We start from the raw sequence: 17534 nt of genomic DNA, 5'->3' as shown, positions 1-17534 counted from the left end.
AAATTTTCACATTAGCTTTGTTTTTTGTTTTTTTGCTGCCATTCTGGTATATTGTGTGCAATTTTCATTCTTAGTAGAAGGAAAAGCATAACTTGTTTTGCTTAAATTCACAGACATTGAGTGCTACCTCTCAAAAGAAACTCTTTTCCATGATGATCTGGATTCTTTAGTACTTTCTCGCTCTTCCAAAGGGTCTCCTCGATGGGATTCTTTAGAACCCTGTCCAGTTTCACCTGTTTAGAACAGATAAAAACAATACCCAAAAACCCAAGTTAATGCAACTATTTCTCTACAGGGATGGGTAGAGGTAAGGAGAGTAAAATACCCTCAACCCCTGCCTGGTAAACTGGGCTCTTGTGAAAGTGAAGAAAGAACCAAATCATTACTTGCAATGAGCACGCAAGTGTTGCTTTAAAAGCAGGGTCTACAGTTGTATTAGCAATGTTCTATTTTTTAAGCCAGGTGGTAGGTTCATTTAGTATCCTTTACACCTATCTGTGAGATAAGAAATATCTGTGAGATATCTGAGGCAAGGTGACTAGGATGTGGCTTCAGAAAAACATGACCATGTCAGCCTACCTCAAGCTCCAAGACAATCACGCCCTAGCCTAAGGTAAGAGTGAGACCATATCAAGGTGTGGATGAAATTTTCCTTAAGACTATCAACCTTGGGACTTCCCTGGCGGTCTGGTGGTTAAGACTCTGTGCTTCCACTGTAGGGGCACGGGTTCAATCCCTGGTTGGGGAGCTAGGATCCCTCATGCCACACAGCACACCCAAAAAGAAAAAAAGACTCTCAACCTTTTTTCTACCCCAACATACTTAAGAAATACACTTTCACAGTGGCAGTAACTCACTAGGGAAGTGATTTCAGGAGGTATGTGGGTGAAACCTCCTACTTCAGATATACCCGTCTGGATATTCCCATCCCATTTCTAGAGATTTCCTGTTGAATCTCTAGATTAACTTCTGTTTTTCCTGTTTCTATATTCACCAAGTAACATTTTAACTTTATGTTTCTATATTCGCTTTTTCTGTTTCTATATTCGCCAAGTAACATTTTAACAACATTAGTCAATATTCATTGTGTATTTACTCTGGGCTAGGCTCAATACTAAATTATTTATGCATATCTATTAACCTTCACTACAATCATGAAAGAATTTCAGATGAGAAAACTGAGGCTTAGAGAGCTTCAGTCCTACAGTGAGGGATGAAACTTAGTGAGTCATACAGTGAGTGGCAGCATTAAGCCCATAGTCTGCCTTCAAACCCCTTGATCTTCAGCAGTATATGATAATGCTAGCTCAGAAGAAACTGCTCTGTACCTGACATGACTAGTGATAATACAGATTTATTTCCCATTATTAATTGGCATTTTGAAGATTCTGATCAGCTCTAGGTAATACTGCTATATAAACTTGGACCTGCAAAGGTGAGAATCAGACTTCAGAAAACATTCTCCAACTACAGTACTATCACATAGAGAGGCCCTATCTGAGCAACTCCCTTCTAGCAGCACTAAGCTTATCATATCCTACTGACCTCCCCTGGGAAGATCCCCCGCTCAGCATGTCATCATTACCAGCCTCACATGTAAGTATCTCTCAGTTCTGTCCTCCTCTCCATCCCCACTGCCCATCATCCCTCCCCTACATGCGATCAAGTACTACATCATAAAAACTGCTGTTGTTGGAACATTTCAAATTAATTACTCTTTTAGGTAGTTTTCTTCCCCTTACTCTTGCTGCTAAAATGACTAAAAAGCCACAGAGCATCGAAATACCTACTGGTAGCCTTGAATTAGGTGAGTTTTTCCACATCATTCACTCCCTCCCAATTCTCCTACAATGTTTTTACTGTATGTATTTATGGCAGTCTCCCTGACTTGAGCATAGTTTTGAGAACAATAAACATGGCACGCAGCTCTGAATCTTCCCAGAGTACCTAGGCTGATATTTAACATACATTAAACACTCAAAACTCAAGTTTTTTGAAATAAAAAAAAGAAATGTACAGTGTGGCGTGCCTTTCAATCTTTCCTTCTAGGCCTTATCTCTATATGCTTTTAAGTCTTTTTCAGCAACAAGGATAAAAGGTAGAAAACTATCTCTAACTAAAGAATTTAAGATTAATTTCAGATGTTATATTCACAGCATAGGTCTCACCATCAACAATGTGAGAATTAGGAATGATGAGCCTGCCCCAATTTTTTGTCTTCATTTGTATTAGAATTTATACTAATTGTTATTGCTGCTAAAATTTTGTTTTGGATAACTTTACAATAGTAAACCCATTCTAATATGGGTCATATATTACTCAGTGTATTAATACATACAGTATTATTTATTGACCAATCTCAAACTGTTAAGACATAAGGTTCTTTGTTTTGCTTTTTTTCCCCCTATGATAAATAACATTGCGTGAAGACCTTCAAGCACCTTTCTTTTGTATTATTTTCTTAGGACAAATCCCTAGAAATGGGATTTATGAAGCCAAAGATTATGAATAGCACGTATACACTATTGATCCAGTTTAAATAACCACTACACCTTTGGAAAATAATACAGTAATAATGATCTTTATCATTAAAAAAACATAATATCGGGCTTCCCTGGTGGCGCAGTGGTTGAGAATTTGCCTGCCAATGCAGGGGACACGGGTTCGAGCCCTTGTCTGGGAAGATCCCACATGCTGCGGAGCAACTAGGCCCGTGAGCCACAATTACTGAGCCTGCGCGTCTGGAGCCTGAGCTCCACTACAAGAGAGGCCGCACTATTGAGAGGCCCGCGCACCGCAATGAAGAGTGGCCCCCACTTGCCACAACTAGAGAAAGCCCTCTCACAGAAATGAAGACCAAACACACCCATAAAATAAAATAAATAAATTAAAAAAAAACATAATATCAAAATTTCATACAATAAACTGTTACGATTAGGAGAACTGAGTCACTTGACGAGTGAAATAAAAAATATTCACGCTGTCACAAGTGTAGGTTGGAGACAGAAATGTACCAACCCTTCCTGCTGATGCCTCCCCAGTATCCAAATTTATAACAAAAATGGCAGTTCTGACATAGGAAATTTTGGAGTAAGGAATTTCATGTGATAATAGGACAGTAAGCAATTTTAGCCAGATTTAGCTTTCTATTAGCTTTAAAGTAACTTATAAGCAATATCCAAGTTAACAAAAGACATGATGGTAGTCTAGGATAGAGGTTTCAACCACTTGGAACAATGAGAACTGAAATTTAATTTATAATTAAATTTATCAGATATAGTGTACTAGTGATTCTAATTCCTACGGAGAAAAATAGGCAAAAAGATAAAAGACAAAAAGAGACATAACACAGAATATAAATCAAATCAAGTTTTTTTCTTAAACTTACTTTTCTCGTGAGATGTTTCACTGATGTGTTCTGTAAGATACTCCAGTAACCCATCAAATATTTCTAGGAGATTCTTAATAGACTCTTTATCTCCTTTCACTATATTTTCTCCTGAACACAGAATACAGAGCTATTAAAAAAAATTAACCAAGAAATTGAAAGACTTATAATTTTGAAATGGATATACCACTGTGAAAATATTGTTCATGATACAAGGATTATAAATTAATCCAGGAGAAAAAATATTATAAATATTAAAAACATTAATTTCCTGATGCTTGATTATATCTGAAGAAAAAGGGGTAGTCTTGAATAGTATGGTTGATAATTCATTGGCATAGTCCTTCATTTATCAAGAAGCAAAATAAGTGGACTTCATCCTCTAAGTTTTATACTGAAGTATAAATAAAGCAACTAAGCTGAACTTTATTAGGTTGGTGAAAAAAAATTGCAGGAGGGAACACTTTCAGACAGTGGTTTGTTCTGAAAACAATAGCAGTAGAGTAATATAAAACACACAAAACACTTGGGATACTCTCATCAGGAATTCCTGATTTTTTGAATTTGTTAACTCCTATTCACTTTGTATAGATTATGCCATTTTTTGATTAAAAACTGACCATGGGGGCTTCCTTGGTGGTGCAGTGGTTGAGAGTCCGCCTGCCAATGCAGGGGTCGCGGGTTCATGCCCTGGTCTGGGAAGATCCCACATGCCGCAGAGCGGCTGGGCCCGTGAGCCATGGCCGCTGAGCCTGCGCGTCCGGAGCCTGTGCTCCGCAACGGGAGAGGCCACAACAGTGAGAGGCCGACGTACCGCAAAAAAATAAAAACAAAAAACTGACCATGGGTACCTGCATATAAAACCACTTTTAATCTCACCTCACCCCCAACCTCTCCAGCCTTACCTCCCACTATACCCGCTTTATACCTAAAACTAATCTTTAAACAGTCCCTAGCACAGTACCTGGCCTATAATAGATTTTCAATAAATGTTAAGTTGAAATGAAGACAAAAAATGGACTGGCAAAAGCATGGAAACTTGACATGTTTATTGTCACCTAAAATGGACTCCCAATCAACATCAGGTATGGATGGAACTTAACTGCTGAGACACCTGGGTTGTCCTTTGGGAGATCAGAGCTGGCATGAATTCAAACAAGTATGGGAGAGGCAGAGTGGAAATTTGATATTTGAGATAATCTAGCCATTCATAACTTCAGTCATGATGCAAAACAAACCTAAACCAGAAATTTGATGTTTTACAACACTCTAGTAAAGATAATCAGTGTTTGAGAGTTTTTTGTTTAAAACAGCTGAACAGAAATCTTGTTTTTAAGCCCTATGTTTTCTGGCTTAACAAGATACACAAGCATACCCCAAGGACATACCCAAGACTTCTGGTTTCCAGGATGGGGAGCATACTCTGCCAACCCAGCAACTAAGACTGCCTGCCAGAATGCAATGCTTCATGATGTAGGAGAAACTGCTTTATTTTTTTTTTTTAATAAATTTACTTATTTTTGGCTGTGTTGGGTCTTCGTTGCTGCATGCAGGCTTTCTCTAGTTGCAGCGAGCAGGGGCTACTCTTCGTTGTGGTGCACGGGCTTCTTATTGCGGTGGCTTCTCGTTGCAGAGCCTGGGCTCTAGGCGGGTGGGCTTCAGCAGTTGTGGCTCGCAGGCTCCAGCAGTTGTGGCTCGCAGGCTCCAGCAGTTGTGGCTCGCAGGCTCTAGAGCGCAGGCTCAGTAGTTGTGGCACACGGGCTTAGTTGCTCCGTGGCACGTGGGATCCTCCTGGACCAGGGCTCGAACCTGTGCCCCCTGCATCGGCAGGTGGATTCTGAACCACTGCGCCACCAGGGAAGTCCCGGAGAAACTGCTTTAAACAGCACACAAGGAGTAAAAAGCTGCTTTGCAGTCTACTAGACGTGGTAAGCAGTTTTGCAACTTTCCATGGGGATGGGGTGGGTATGAGTTGTCAGGGGCAGCTCTGCATCAAAAAATTCTATAAGCAGACACAACCTTGGTGTATAGTATGTTTATTTAGTAAATACAAATACCAGAAATTACCCTACTCGGGTGATAAAGCCATTCCAAATTTCAAAAGAACAGGGAAATCCCAGGGTTATCCCTCAAAATGAATTTTCTCCAAACCAGTTTACCACATTCATTCACCTAGAACTGCACTAAAAAACTTAAGACAGAGTATTTTTGTAAAAATCTGTTCTTACTGATGTATCAAAATAAGAGATGCAAATGACCTATCCTTATTAACATATACCTCTTTTAACGACTGTCAAAGAATAAAACAGTATAAACCTTTGCTTAGTGACTTAAGTATAGTTTCAAGTCCCCAAGATTCCCTCTGTTCATTAGCTTGTAATAATTTACTGAACTAATCCTCATTTTCTATTTACCAAAAATAGGGATTTACAAATGTATTTGGTATTTGGCTTCTGATTACAAGCATGTACACTTTTTTGGAAAAAGGCTGAAAAACAATCCACGGTTTTATTTATTTTGAACAGGTAATACATTCACATTGTTCAAAATTCAAAAAGTGCAAAAAGGTATAAAATGAAAAGTCTCATCCCACCCTTGTTCTGCAGCCCTGTAGTTCCTGTCATTGGAGGTAATGAGGTAATCAGTATTACAGGTTTTTTGCATATGCTTCTAGAGAGTCCTTTGGCATTCAATCAACTGCATATATTTTCTCCCCACCTTTGTTTTTACAAATAGTAGCATACTCTGCACATTAGCATTATAACCGCACCACGTTTTTCTCATACTGTATATAATAGAGATCATTCCACTAATATGGAACGTTGTATACAGAGCATCATCAATTATCTTTCACAGCTGCAGAGTAGTTCCCTATATGGAGCTACAATAATTTATTTAACCTGTCCCTATTAACGGACATTTAGGTGTTTCTAATTCTTAGCAACTACAAACAAGCAGACTGATAGCTTTAAAGTAACAATAACAAAACACACCTCAAACTACCAGCTAGGATTCTTGTTTAGACCTATCCCAAACTCAGTGTATGACTCCTGGAAAAGCTCGTAAGGATGGTTGTCTTAACTATACCAGTGAATTGTCTTGGCTCAGTCTTGCTGTTTGGTCTATTTCACAAGCTTACTCATTTGGTTAAACAATATCTAGAGTGCTACAAAACAAATTATTTTAGTAAAACGCAAAATTATCTGATGGTTAAGTATATACCAACCTGTTATGTGAGACAAGCTGACCTGCAGATAATCCAAAGCCAATGAATCAATTACTGCTTGTACATTGTGAGCTTCATCCTCTTGACTCCTGGGAAAAGCTATGAGGTCTGTGGAAAAAAAACTACATAATTTTGCATCTATGAGAGTCCAAGTTTTCATCTACCTGTCTCTGACCAGGCCTCTGAGCTCTGCCCAAACAGAGCAAGCTATAACATACAGATAAAAAGAGCCTGAATTCCACAAAGTAGAATCTTTAGTGGCTGAATATTTATTGATTGAATATGGTTGAATATTTATTCAATCAACATATATATGAACATGCTCTATAATAAGCACCGTGTTAAAGAAAGCTAAAAAGGTCCCTGAATTCAAGGAGATGCTAATACTCTAATAAGGGAGAAAATCCAAGGGAGACTTTAACCTATAGCCATAGGCAGGTGTGCAAGGAGGGGTTTGTGTATGTCCTGTTAAAGCAGCCTATTGGGAATGACTGGTATAAAGGTTTAAAAGATCAGCATAGTGCAGAAAGATTTTAACAACTTAAATTTGGAGTTTCTCCTCTGGTACTGAGGAAGATGAATGTCTTGGGGAAGGATGAAAAAAGTATTCTAAAAGACTGGTCTAATAACTACCTGCCTCTGAACCCTAAAGAAAGTTGGGACTAGTATCAAAGATACCAGCTGGAGGCCATCCCATTATTCCAGAAAGTGATGAGGGCACTGACTCATGGTAATGGAGGGAAGAGAGACTACACAGAACTTTAGTGCTTAATGGTTATAAACTAGATAAAGATACAGAGGCACCAGAGCAATCTATGGATAAGAACTCTGAGATATTTAACCAGGAACAAAGTGCAAACAACAATTCTTATCCGTAACATTGGTTAAATACCAGGATTCAACAAGTTTCCAAATTCCACTCAATTTTAGAACTATGAAGGTACATTTACAGAAAAGGTGTGACTTTCACAGGGCATTATGAATGACTAAACATAATCATTAAACATAATCATAAACAGTTGATGACCAAGGCAGTTATTACAGGTGGGCCTCCTAAGGTATTCATTAAGGCAATGAATGCTATTATTTAGATAGAAATAAGATGTATGCAAAAAGAAAACTCAAGATTTTATATATACCATAGGATCTAACTAGAAAACCCTAGAAACTTATGGCCTAAGATACAGACACTATTACTCCCACTTTTAAGTACCCTTACCTGGTACCTTTTCTCCCAAAATAGACTGATAAAGAGCAATAAAAACATTAGCATCACAGTCTTCTAGTTCTCGAATCCTCAGGTGTATGTGACATTGCAAAAGAAGATTATTGGCAATGGTTACCCACTCTGTTGGGAAAGGAAGGGTAAAGATCAGCCTTAACTATACTAGAAAAAATCATATACGTTCATTTAAAAAACCACCCCCACAAAAACAGACATTGAATTCTATAGAAAATAAGGAATTTGATTGTTAGAGAACTTCAAAGACCCTTCTAGTCATGATTTTTGAAAAGATGTATTTAATTTCTTGAGATGACTTCCAATAATTTCAATGTAGTCAAAACTATGATGCAAATCCAATTTTTACTGTTGCAACCTAAAATCTTAAGTTACTTACCATAGTTCTCATTTTACAAGCCATACGTAGGTCTTTTTATTTAAAACACATTTACAAATAAACAGGAATATTATGTTTTATATAAGACAGATTGTGAATAATAATTTGAGGTTACTAGAAACCAATTAATGGATGTTGCTTCAAATTCCCCACAGCATTAGTCATGTTTCTATCCAATTACCTTGTTCAAGGTGGAATTTCTCTGGTGCCCAAACAGGTGGTGATTAACTTAGGCTGTTAAGAACTGGAGTAATGACACCAACATTACTACATCTGTTCTATTTTTAATTACATTTGACGTATATGAAAAGAAATTTGAGAAATACATAAAAACGTCTCTAAATTCAGAGCTAGCACATTACCAATACTGTCGAAGTTTCCTGTGTATCACCCCTTTATTGTTGGGATTAGCAAAATTATTTCAAGGGTTTCTCGACCAAAGGTAATTTAGCAAGCTTAAAACACTTATTCCCTCAAATAACTGGCGAGTAAGGGGGAAATTCTTTTATTCTGTATGCGTTATCTTCAGTGTGTCTAGAAACAAATGTGTGTATGTGTAAGAGCGACTTAAGGCACATTATCTCCCTCTCCCCATGCCCATTACTCACAGCTGACCAAAGAATGACAACTGGTTTGAACGCTGTCTTGGAGAAAGGAATGAAAGCGTCCTAGACAACCAAATCAATTCGCTTTTCAAAAGCGGCGCTGGACAAAGCCGGTTAACTCTAGAAAGCACTGAAGAGAAAAGTCCACCACTATTCTACTTTGGGAGGGGCATCAACAGATATTTACAGCGCCAGTCCTCAAAAGTTCAAAACAGATGCAGGTACGGCCTCAGGCCCCACAATGCAAGAGCAGAGGGCACATTCCTCAGAGAAACAGCTGTCCGGGGAAGGACACTTTCTGACCGCCCGTTTTGCAGCCAGGATGCGGGCGTGCTGCGGACCTCGCCGCAGGGTCCTTCTCTCCCCCCGCCCCTAAATCAGGCTCGAGCGCTTCGAAGGGGCCGTGGAGCGCGACTGACAGACCCTATCCCGAAAACCCGCCGACTACGACGGGGTGCCTGTCACGAGCCCCACCGGCAGCCCAGACCTGCCCGAGGCCTCAAGATAAGACGGGCAGGGGCGGTCGGGGACTTGGACTGTACGGCTTCAGTCCACACACAACCGGGGCTCAAGGCCGAGACTCACCAGCCTCTGAGCCGGCCATGTCGCAGAGGCAGGTCGCCGCCGGACTCCCAGCCGGGCGCGCGCGGGACGGTGTCCTAGGAGGGCCTCACAGCGCAAACCCAGCGGTGACTGAACAGAGAACCTAACCAAAGTGCCGCGAAGGAGGGGTGGAAGAGGGAGGGACGTTAAAACGGCTTCTCGCTGCTGATTGGTCACCAAGGGAGCACTTCCTTTCGCAGCACGTGCCGAGGCGGCGGTTTGCGGGCTCTAGAAACTATTCTCCACCGGCCAGATCCCGCTAAGGGGTTCTCGGGTGGGTGGGTTTGACAGCCCAGGTCACCCAGCAGCCCAGGCCACCCAGCAGCCCAGGCCACCCAGCAGCCCAGGCCGACTTCCCGGGGTCATTAGCACAGCACTTCCGGTGAGCTATCCGTCTTGTACTCCTCCGCCAAAGCCAACTGGGGAAGTAGTGCGGCCCGCTCACCCGGTGGGAGGGGGCAGCCACGTGACAACGTCAGGCTCCGCCTTCCCGCCTTGGTTGGTTATGGGCGTGAAGGCTTTCTGGAGACGTAAACATCTCCAGTGGACAGAGTGGGTTCGCCTGGTCTGGCCATTTTATTGTCTGGGCTGTACCTGGAAAAGGGCGCGGTGGCTTCCTTGAAGTGTGAAAGACGAGAAAAAGGTGAAGTCAAAAGAGTGCAAGCTGAGGCATCCCAGTGGTGGGTGGCCGGGTGGCCGGGTGGCCGGGTGGGCCCACCCTTGTAAGGGGCGAAAAACGGGCGACGCTGAGGGAGGGGCCGCGGGGGGAGGTGCGATAACATGGCGGATTCCGGAACGCCGGCTGGCGTTGCGGCCTCTGCGCAGGGGCGGAGTGATTAGGTCATAGAGCGGCTCCCAGCATTCTCTGCGGCGGAGGAGGCGGTCCAGGCTATAAAACCGGCTGCCGGGACGCCGCCGGCACCTCATTCATTTCCACCGGTCTTTTGTCGGCAGCAACGGTTCTTGTCATCGCCGTCCGTCCGCCGCTGCCGCCCCCGCAAGGCTTCGCCGTCGCCACCTCTAGCGACTCCCCGCGCTCGATTCTCTCCGCTTCGCTTCCCGCCAACCGCAACCATTGACGCCATGTCGGGTTATTCGAGTGACCGAGACCGCGGCCGGGATCGAGGGTGAGTGTGGGAACCGACCTGTCAGGCCCGGCGGGTGGGGGATGGGAGGCCGATGAGGGTTGCGGGGGGTGGGGTGGCGGTGGAAACTCGCCTTCTTCAGCCTATCCTTGGGCCTCCTCCATTGAAGAAGGTTTGCGCCATTTTGGTATTTGTCCAAAACTGGGAGTTTCCTGTTAACGACTCTCAAGATGGCCTTTTGTGTGGGAGGGGAGCATCGCGGCCTCGGTGATTTAGCAGCTGTTGGGAGAATTTCGAGGAGCGTATTTTTAGGGAAGGAAAGCGCAGTGCTTCGAGGCAAAGTCGCCGCTCTTAGGTGCAACTTTTCGGGAGGAGTTTTGGGGGCCTCAGGGATTCTGTGGGTGCCGAGGGGGCCGCCTCCGAAGCCGTTAATGCGGTGAGGGCAGGAGGTATCTCGGGAGGCGGCCATGTGGCTGAGCCGTGGGTAGAAAATGCCGGCGGCGGACATGGCGGCGGCGCCTTTGTTACCCCGCCCGGCGGAGGAGCTCAAAATGGCAGCGTCGAGAAAATGTGGCGCAGAGAGAAATGCGAGACAAAGGGGGAAGCGCCGCCCCAGCGGGAACGCCGCCCGGCCGACTCCGCCCGGGTCGGGACTCCTCCCCCGGTAGTCTCCAGCTCCTCCTCCTCTTTTTCTTTGCGTTATATAATTTCGCTTTCTCGGTCGGGAGTCTTACTGCGGGATCCCCCCAACTCGATTGGCTTGCATGACTGTCTCCGAGACCACTTTCCTTGTTCTGCTTTCACTGTCTGTGTTGTGCCGTTATCCATTAAAACCAAAGCTCTTTTGCTTGAGGACGGCTGGTGAATAGCGTCACTATTAAGCTGCTTTCTTCTTTCTTTATTGTCGTTCTTAGACATTTAATTTTTAGTCTTGTGGAAAAGATTAGTAGCCACCAGCTGTTGTCTATCCTTGTAATCGGAACTAGTGTTCGGGCAGCCAGTTTCCGACCTGGTAAATCCCGGGCTGTTGATTTGGCTTCGGTGGTGGGGACTTCGCACAACGCGAAATGAGGGAGATGCGGTGCTTATTGTGGCTTTTGAAAGAATGACCATGGCTGTGGACAGCTGGGTCTTCCATCTCCAATCGTTCATTGATCTTTAGCATGTGCTCAGGGATGGTAAGTAAGTCTGTACATGTTTGAAAATGTAACTTTTTTAAAAATTAATTTTAGGTTTGGTGCCCCTCGATTTGGAGGAAGTAGGGCAGGGCCCTTATCTGGAAAGAAGTTTGGAAACCCTGGGGAGAAACTGGTTAAAAAGAAGTGGAATCTTGACGAGCTGCCCAAATTTGAGAAGAATTTTTATCAGGAACACCCTGATTTGGCTAGGCGTACAGCAGTGAGTAATTTCATGGGGCTTCTTCAGGCTATAACTCATTGACTTTTCAGTGAATCAAAATCTGACTAGAAATTTCTTGCAAATTTTGGGAAACTCATGTTTTCCAAGTAAGTAGTTGGGGAAGAGGTGCTACTCACTTTTGGAGACATGGGACGTTGACTCACTTTTACGTGGAAGAGTTGAGTGTAACATAATAGGTGGTGCTTGTACTACATGCAGTTTTCTGTATATGTGGATCCAAATTTTTGAAGGTCATCTTAAAGTAGATAATTATAAATTCAGGGGCTTATTTTTAGTTAGTGGGAGTCATGAGACTTCACTGGGTTTTTATGATTTGTTTTGTAGCAAGAGGTAGAGACATACAGAAGAAGCAAGGAAATTACAGTCAGAGGTCACAACTGTCCAAAGCCAGTCCTGAATTTTTATGAAGCAAACTTCCCTGGTAAGTGCTAGTTCTCCCCACTTTTTTTTTCTTTTTAATTTTTTTTTCTTGGCATTACTGATTTTTAATTGCTGTCAATAATTACAGCAAACGTCATGGATGTGATTGCAAGGCAGAACTTTACTGAACCCACAGCTATTCAAGCTCAGGGATGGCCAGTTGCTCTAAGTGGATTGGATATGGTTGGGGTAGCACAAACTGGATCTGGGAAGACGTTGTCTGTAAGTTTGGGAGAACTTTCAAGTTATGTGACATGTGCTAGAGAAAATTGGTTGGGAATTAAAAGAAACTAGAAGTATTTGAATATAACTTCTGTTGTTTGCTTTCTCCCTGAACAGTATTTGCTGCCTGCCATTGTCCACATCAATCATCAGCCATTTCTAGAGAGAGGTGATGGGCCTATTGTAAGTTTACATATATATTCTATCAGTTTTTGGTTAGAAGTGTAGAAATTTGTAAGATATATAGCAAAAGTCAATTTGTGCTGGTTTTATATAGAGATACTAGTGATCTTATCCAATTTACCTAGAGACAAAGTTGCTTTGGGTATTGACGAATTAAGTCATCTGCCAGTGTGTAACACTAATAAATTGTCACTCTAAAGCTAGAATCCAGGGCTCTGCTAAAGGTGTTCCACTTTCTCTTTCCATAGTGCTTGGTGCTGGCACCAACTCGGGAACTGGCCCAACAGGTACAGCAAGTAGCTGCTGAATACTGTAGAGCATGTCGCCTGAAGTCCACTTGTATTTATGGCGGTGCTCCCAAGGGACCACAGATACGTGATTTGGAGAGAGGTATGTAACAAGGGTTTACTTGTCACTGGTGGTGCTGAAAGCTTTAGATATCATGGTTGCATCTGTGTTTAATTGAAGGTGTGGAAATCTGTATTGCAACACCTGGAAGACTGATTGACTTTTTAGAATGTGGGAAAACCAATCTAAGAAGAACCACTTACCTTGTCCTTGATGAAGCAGATAGAATGCTTGATATGGGATTCGAACCCCAAATAAGGAAGATTGTGGATCAGATAAGAGTAAGTGCCCTTCAAATGTGTTCTCTTCAAATTTAGCTCTAAATCCATTCTTAGCATACAATGCGTTTTTTTAATCCAAAAATCTTCAGCCTGATAGGCAAACCCTAATGTGGAGTGCTACTTGGCCAAAAGAAGTAAGACAGCTTGCTGAAGATTTCTTGAAAGACTATATTCATATAAACATTGGTGCACTAGAACTGAGTGCAAATCACAACATTCTTCAGATTGTGGATGTGTGTCATGACGTAGAAAAGGATGAAAAGTAAGTTTGACTATAAAAACTTAACATTTGAAACAATTTGTAATCTTAAAAGTGACTTTCAGTTGGGTGGAATCTGAATGTTAACTTGAAATTAGTCTGTCAGTCACTCTGAAAATTATCTTGCTTCCTTCATTCAGGTACTTGTTGGCTATCACCGTTTTAATATAGCAGTCTTATAGAAAAAAGACTTGTGGTTTATTTAAGGACCAAAGGTAGAACTATTTGAAAGGTTAAGCAGGTGTTTTCTTTTTAATTTGTAGCCATGTAGATTAAAGTTAGTGTTTCGCTCATCATAACCGTGGACTTCTTTTAGAATTCACAATTTTTTGTTTCCTTCAAGGCTTATTCGTTTAATGGAAGAGATCATGAGTGAGAAGGAGAATAAAACCATTGTTTTCGTTGAAACCAAAAGAAGATGTGATGAACTCACTAGAAAAATGAGGAGAGATGGGTATGTGGGCTCCTTCCATTGAAGCAAATATTTATTAGAGCTGAGTGTAGGGGAAGGGCAAACTTTAATCAGTGGTAGATTTGAGTTTCAAAGGGAGGAATAATCTGGTAGTATAGGTAAGACTGTATATACATTATTTTAGGTGAAATTAAAAGGGTCTGTGACCAAAAATAGTTCACTGCTTGATGAAAATCTATGAGGTTTTAAATGCGATTACTAATGTAACTTTCCTTTAATTTAGGTGGCCTGCCATGGGTATCCATGGTGACAAGAGTCAACAGGAACGTGACTGGGTTCTAAATGGTAAGTATTTCAAGTGAAGCCCCCCCACACCAAAACCTAGAATCCCATTCACATCAGTAATTATATATGTGCCTTTTTTTTTTTTTTTGCAGAATTCAAACATGGAAAGGCTCCTATTCTCATTGCTACAGATGTGGCCTCCAGAGGGCTAGGTTAGTACAAACTCGAATTCATGGCTTGGTTTCTCAGAAGATCTCCATATAATTTTTTTAAAGAAAGTTTATTGCTTTCTTTAACCTCTGCATTTTTTCTAAGTTTTTTTCATATAAAGGTGCAGTCTTTGTGGCAAGGCCTAGGCATGACAATCGGAGGACTCGAGGGGGATGGAGGACTAGTGATCGGCTGGCTGCTTCCAGTCGATTAGAGAGGTGAAAAGCTGAAAGTGTGCCAGTAATCTTCAAAAGGCAGAACATACCACCTCTGCCCCGTAAACTGTTCTCTCCGGGGGAAAAAAATGGAAGTTATCCTCACAGTTCACTGCCGTGGTATTTATTCTGTCCCATGCTTTGCATGATTGCCATGGTACAGCATTGTTTCAAACTGTTTACTGTGATCTGTGGGTCTTTGAGTTTCAGTGAGTTTGCTGAAATGTCGAAGAAATATTTCCAAACTTCAATGTTCAATGAAATTATTGTTCAAGTTTGAAATGGAGAGAGCAGCTTTAAAAGGTACTAAGCCTTTTACAAATTGGTGAGTACTGGCACATAAGATCTAGAGCAGGAACAACTTCTCACACTTAGTCAGTGGGAAAAGAAAGCAGTGCTTTGAAAGTTCCTCCCTCACCTGCACAGTAGTCGTCATGTCGAGACCTGCCAGAGAGAGACACATTCTCAAGTGAATCCTGGCTTCTTGGAAGCGCTTGCCTAGACGAGACACAGTGCATAAAAACAACTTTTGGGGGACAGGTATGTTTTTCTTGCAGCTGCGGTTGTAAGGTCTTGGCAAGACAAGCAGTGTGGCCAGAATTTTGAACTTCTGATAAGTGTGTAATGCAAAGGACCGTGGATATTTTTGTTGAAAGGTCCTCAAAACGAGAGCACATGAGGAGGTTGCTGTGAACCTTTAATAGTGGCCCTACTGCGCAGAAGCATTCAGATGTCACTTGATGATCTGTAAGGGGATTGTTAATTTGGGAATGTGTTAGGGAATACACACGTCCTTTTGACAGGCTCCATCATTGGGTGGGTAATGAGGCATAAGGATGACGTGTGCTTTTTCTTTTTTTCTCCCCCCCTCCCCCGCCCCCGGCCCAACCTCAATGGTATTCCTACAGGGAATGGATAACCATTTTAACTGTATTTTTTGCAGCCCATACCTTCTTGGGAATACAATTGTCTAACTTTTTATTTTTGGTCTGGCTGTTGTGGTGTGCAAAACTCCGTACATTGCTATTTTGCCACACTGCAACACCTTACAGATGTGGAAGATGTGAAATTTGTCATCAATTATGACTACCCTAACTCCTCAGAGGATTATATTCATCGAATTGGAAGAACTGCTCGCAGTACCAAAACAGGCACAGCATACACTTTCTTTACACCTAATAACATAAAGCAAGTGAGCGACCTTATCTCTGTGCTTCGTGAAGCTAATCAAGCAATTAATCCCAAATTGCTTCAGTTGGTGGAAGACAGAGGTTCAGGTAAGACCAACCTTTGATAAGAAATGTCGGTGGTTTGGGGTCACCTAATTGCCTACAAATCAATTTAAATGGTATTGGCGGGTGAGTAAAATCTTCAGTGCAGAATGGAGTTGAGAAAATACTTCACAGATAGACCTAATTCTTTTGTTAGAAATGATTTATGCCATGGAAATAATCAAGTCTGCAATTTTTTTTCCTGACAGGTCGTTCCAGGGGTAGAGGAGGCATGAAGGATGACCGTCGGGACAGATACTCTGCGGGCAAAAGGGGTGGATTTAATACCTTTAGAGACAGGGAAAATTATGACCGAGGTTACTCTAGTCTGCTTAAGAGAGATTTTGGGGCAAAAACTCAAAATGGTGTTTACAGTGCTGCAAATTACACCAATGGGAGCTTTGGAAGTAATTTTGTGTCTGCTGGTATACAGACCAGTTTTAGGACTGGTAATCCAACAGGGACTTACCAGAATGGTTATGATAGCACTCAGCAATATGGAAGTAATGTTGCAAATATGCACAATGGTATGAACCAACAGGCATATGCATATCCTGCTACTGCAGCTGCGCCTATGATTGGTTATCCAATGCCAACAGGGTATTCTCAATAAGACTTTAGAAGTATATGTAAATGTCTGTTTTTCATAATTGCTCTTTATATCGTGTGTTATCAGACAAGATAGTTATTTAAGAAACATGGGAAATGCAGAAATGACTGCAGTGCAGCAGTAATTATGGTGCACTTTTTCGCTATTTAAGTTGGATATTTCTCTACATTCCTGAAACAATTTTTAGGTTTTTTTTGTACTAGAAAATGCAGGCAGTGTTTTCACAAAAGTAAATGTACAGTGATTTGAAATACAATAAATGAAGGCAGTGCATGGCCTTCCAATAAAAAATATTTGAAGACTGAATTAAGTGGAAATGGTACTTTATTTTACATATATAATGTCATGTAAAACTTGGCTTAGATGGTCTGTTTTTTTAATCATAAAAACTAAGTTGAGTGCTCCTTTCTATAGTTTCGTTCTGGGAAGTGGGAAGATCAGAAGGCCCTTCTTACAGTGATCTATTCCTATTTTAAGGATTAAAATGAGACTGATTTAGGTTGATTAACAATTCTAGGCTAGATTGCATAAAAGCTCTCTACTTTTCAACATCAGGTGAGTCATTTAATCTGTTAGCAGAGTGGTGAAATGAGATACTAAAACACACAGGAAATAATTAACTGTATAGCCCCACCCTCAGACTGCTTAGTGTGAGAACATGGATGACTTTTGTTCCTTTTGTAAAATTTATAATTAGAAAAATCTCCAAATAACTTATTTTTGAAGAGATTATATTTGTGCTCCTGGCCATGTTATGAATTAACTGAAATATTGAACGAAGCTGAAAAGACTACACCCTTGAAGATGGTTGGCCAGGAGCTAAGTTTGAATTTGTTTTCAGTGTTCTTAGTGTAGGTGGTATAGAGAGATGCT

General features: G+C 41.7%; 2 protein-coding genes across 9 annotated transcripts in view; one reads left to right on the top strand and one right to left on the bottom strand.

Moving 5' to 3' along the window:
- CEP95 (centrosomal protein 95) overlaps positions 1–9790 on the bottom strand; it is a 64320-nt gene extending 54530 nt beyond the window's left edge. For 3 of the 7 annotated variants that reach the window (XM_082604293.1, XM_082604294.1, XM_082604295.1), the window contains exons 1-5: positions 9424–9789; positions 7834–7962; positions 6615–6722; positions 3389–3499; positions 128–233 (exon numbers count right to left, since the gene is read on the bottom strand). In XM_082604293.1, coding sequence (XP_082460419.1) covers positions 128–233; positions 3389–3499; positions 6615–6722; positions 7834–7962; positions 9424–9442 — 473 coding nt within the window. In that variant the 5' untranslated portion in view covers positions 9443–9789. Of the gene's footprint in view, positions 1–127; positions 234–3388; positions 3500–4776; positions 5265–6614; positions 6723–7833; positions 7963–9423 lie in introns of those variants that run through there. The other 4 variants (XM_082604298.1, XM_082604296.1, XM_082604297.1 and 1 more) reach the window with 4 other exon arrangements.
- A 159-nt stretch (positions 9791–9949) lies between these two features.
- Positions 9950–16967, top strand: DDX5 (DEAD-box helicase 5). Of its 2 annotated transcripts, XM_082604303.1 has the most exons (14): positions 9950–10084; positions 10396–10568; positions 11759–11924; positions 12270–12366; positions 12454–12587; positions 12705–12770; positions 13019–13160; positions 13239–13399; positions 13489–13661; positions 14002–14112; positions 14354–14415; positions 14508–14567; positions 15833–16057; positions 16261–16967. In XM_082604303.1, the coding sequence occupies exons 2-14, from the start codon at positions 10525–10527 to the stop codon at positions 16662–16664; spliced, it is 1845 nt and encodes a 614-aa protein (XP_082460429.1). In that variant the 5' UTR covers positions 9950–10084; positions 10396–10524; the 3' UTR covers positions 16665–16967. The 2 variants fall into 2 exon arrangements, with proteins under 2 accessions (XP_082460429.1, XP_082460430.1); XM_082604304.1 differs by lacking the exons at positions 9950–10084; positions 16261–16967 and having other exon boundaries at positions 10356–10568; positions 14508–15971.
- The last annotated feature ends 567 nt before the right edge of the window (positions 16968–17534 follow it).

Source organism: Mesoplodon mirus, assembly GCF_964341445.2.
Source record: "Mesoplodon mirus genome assembly, chromosome: 18".
NCBI lineage: Eukaryota > Metazoa > Chordata > Mammalia > Artiodactyla > Ziphiidae > Mesoplodon > Mesoplodon mirus.
Note: the sequence above shows the minus strand (reverse complement) of the source record. Positions and strands in the feature narration are given on the sequence as shown.

Excerpts from the sequence above, each read along its gene's own strand:
- DDX5 (XM_082604303.1), top strand. The coding sequence starts at position 10,525 with ATGTCGGGTTATTCGAGTGACCGAGACCGCGGCCGGGATCGAGG. Across the intron at positions 13,161-13,238 it reads GATACGTGATTTGGAGAGAG|GTGTGGAAATCTGTATTGCA; the intron begins GTATGTAACAAG and ends GTTTAATTGAAG. Across the intron at positions 13,662-14,001 it reads GACGTAGAAAAGGATGAAAA|GCTTATTCGTTTAATGGAAG; the intron begins GTAAGTTTGACT and ends GTTTCCTTCAAG.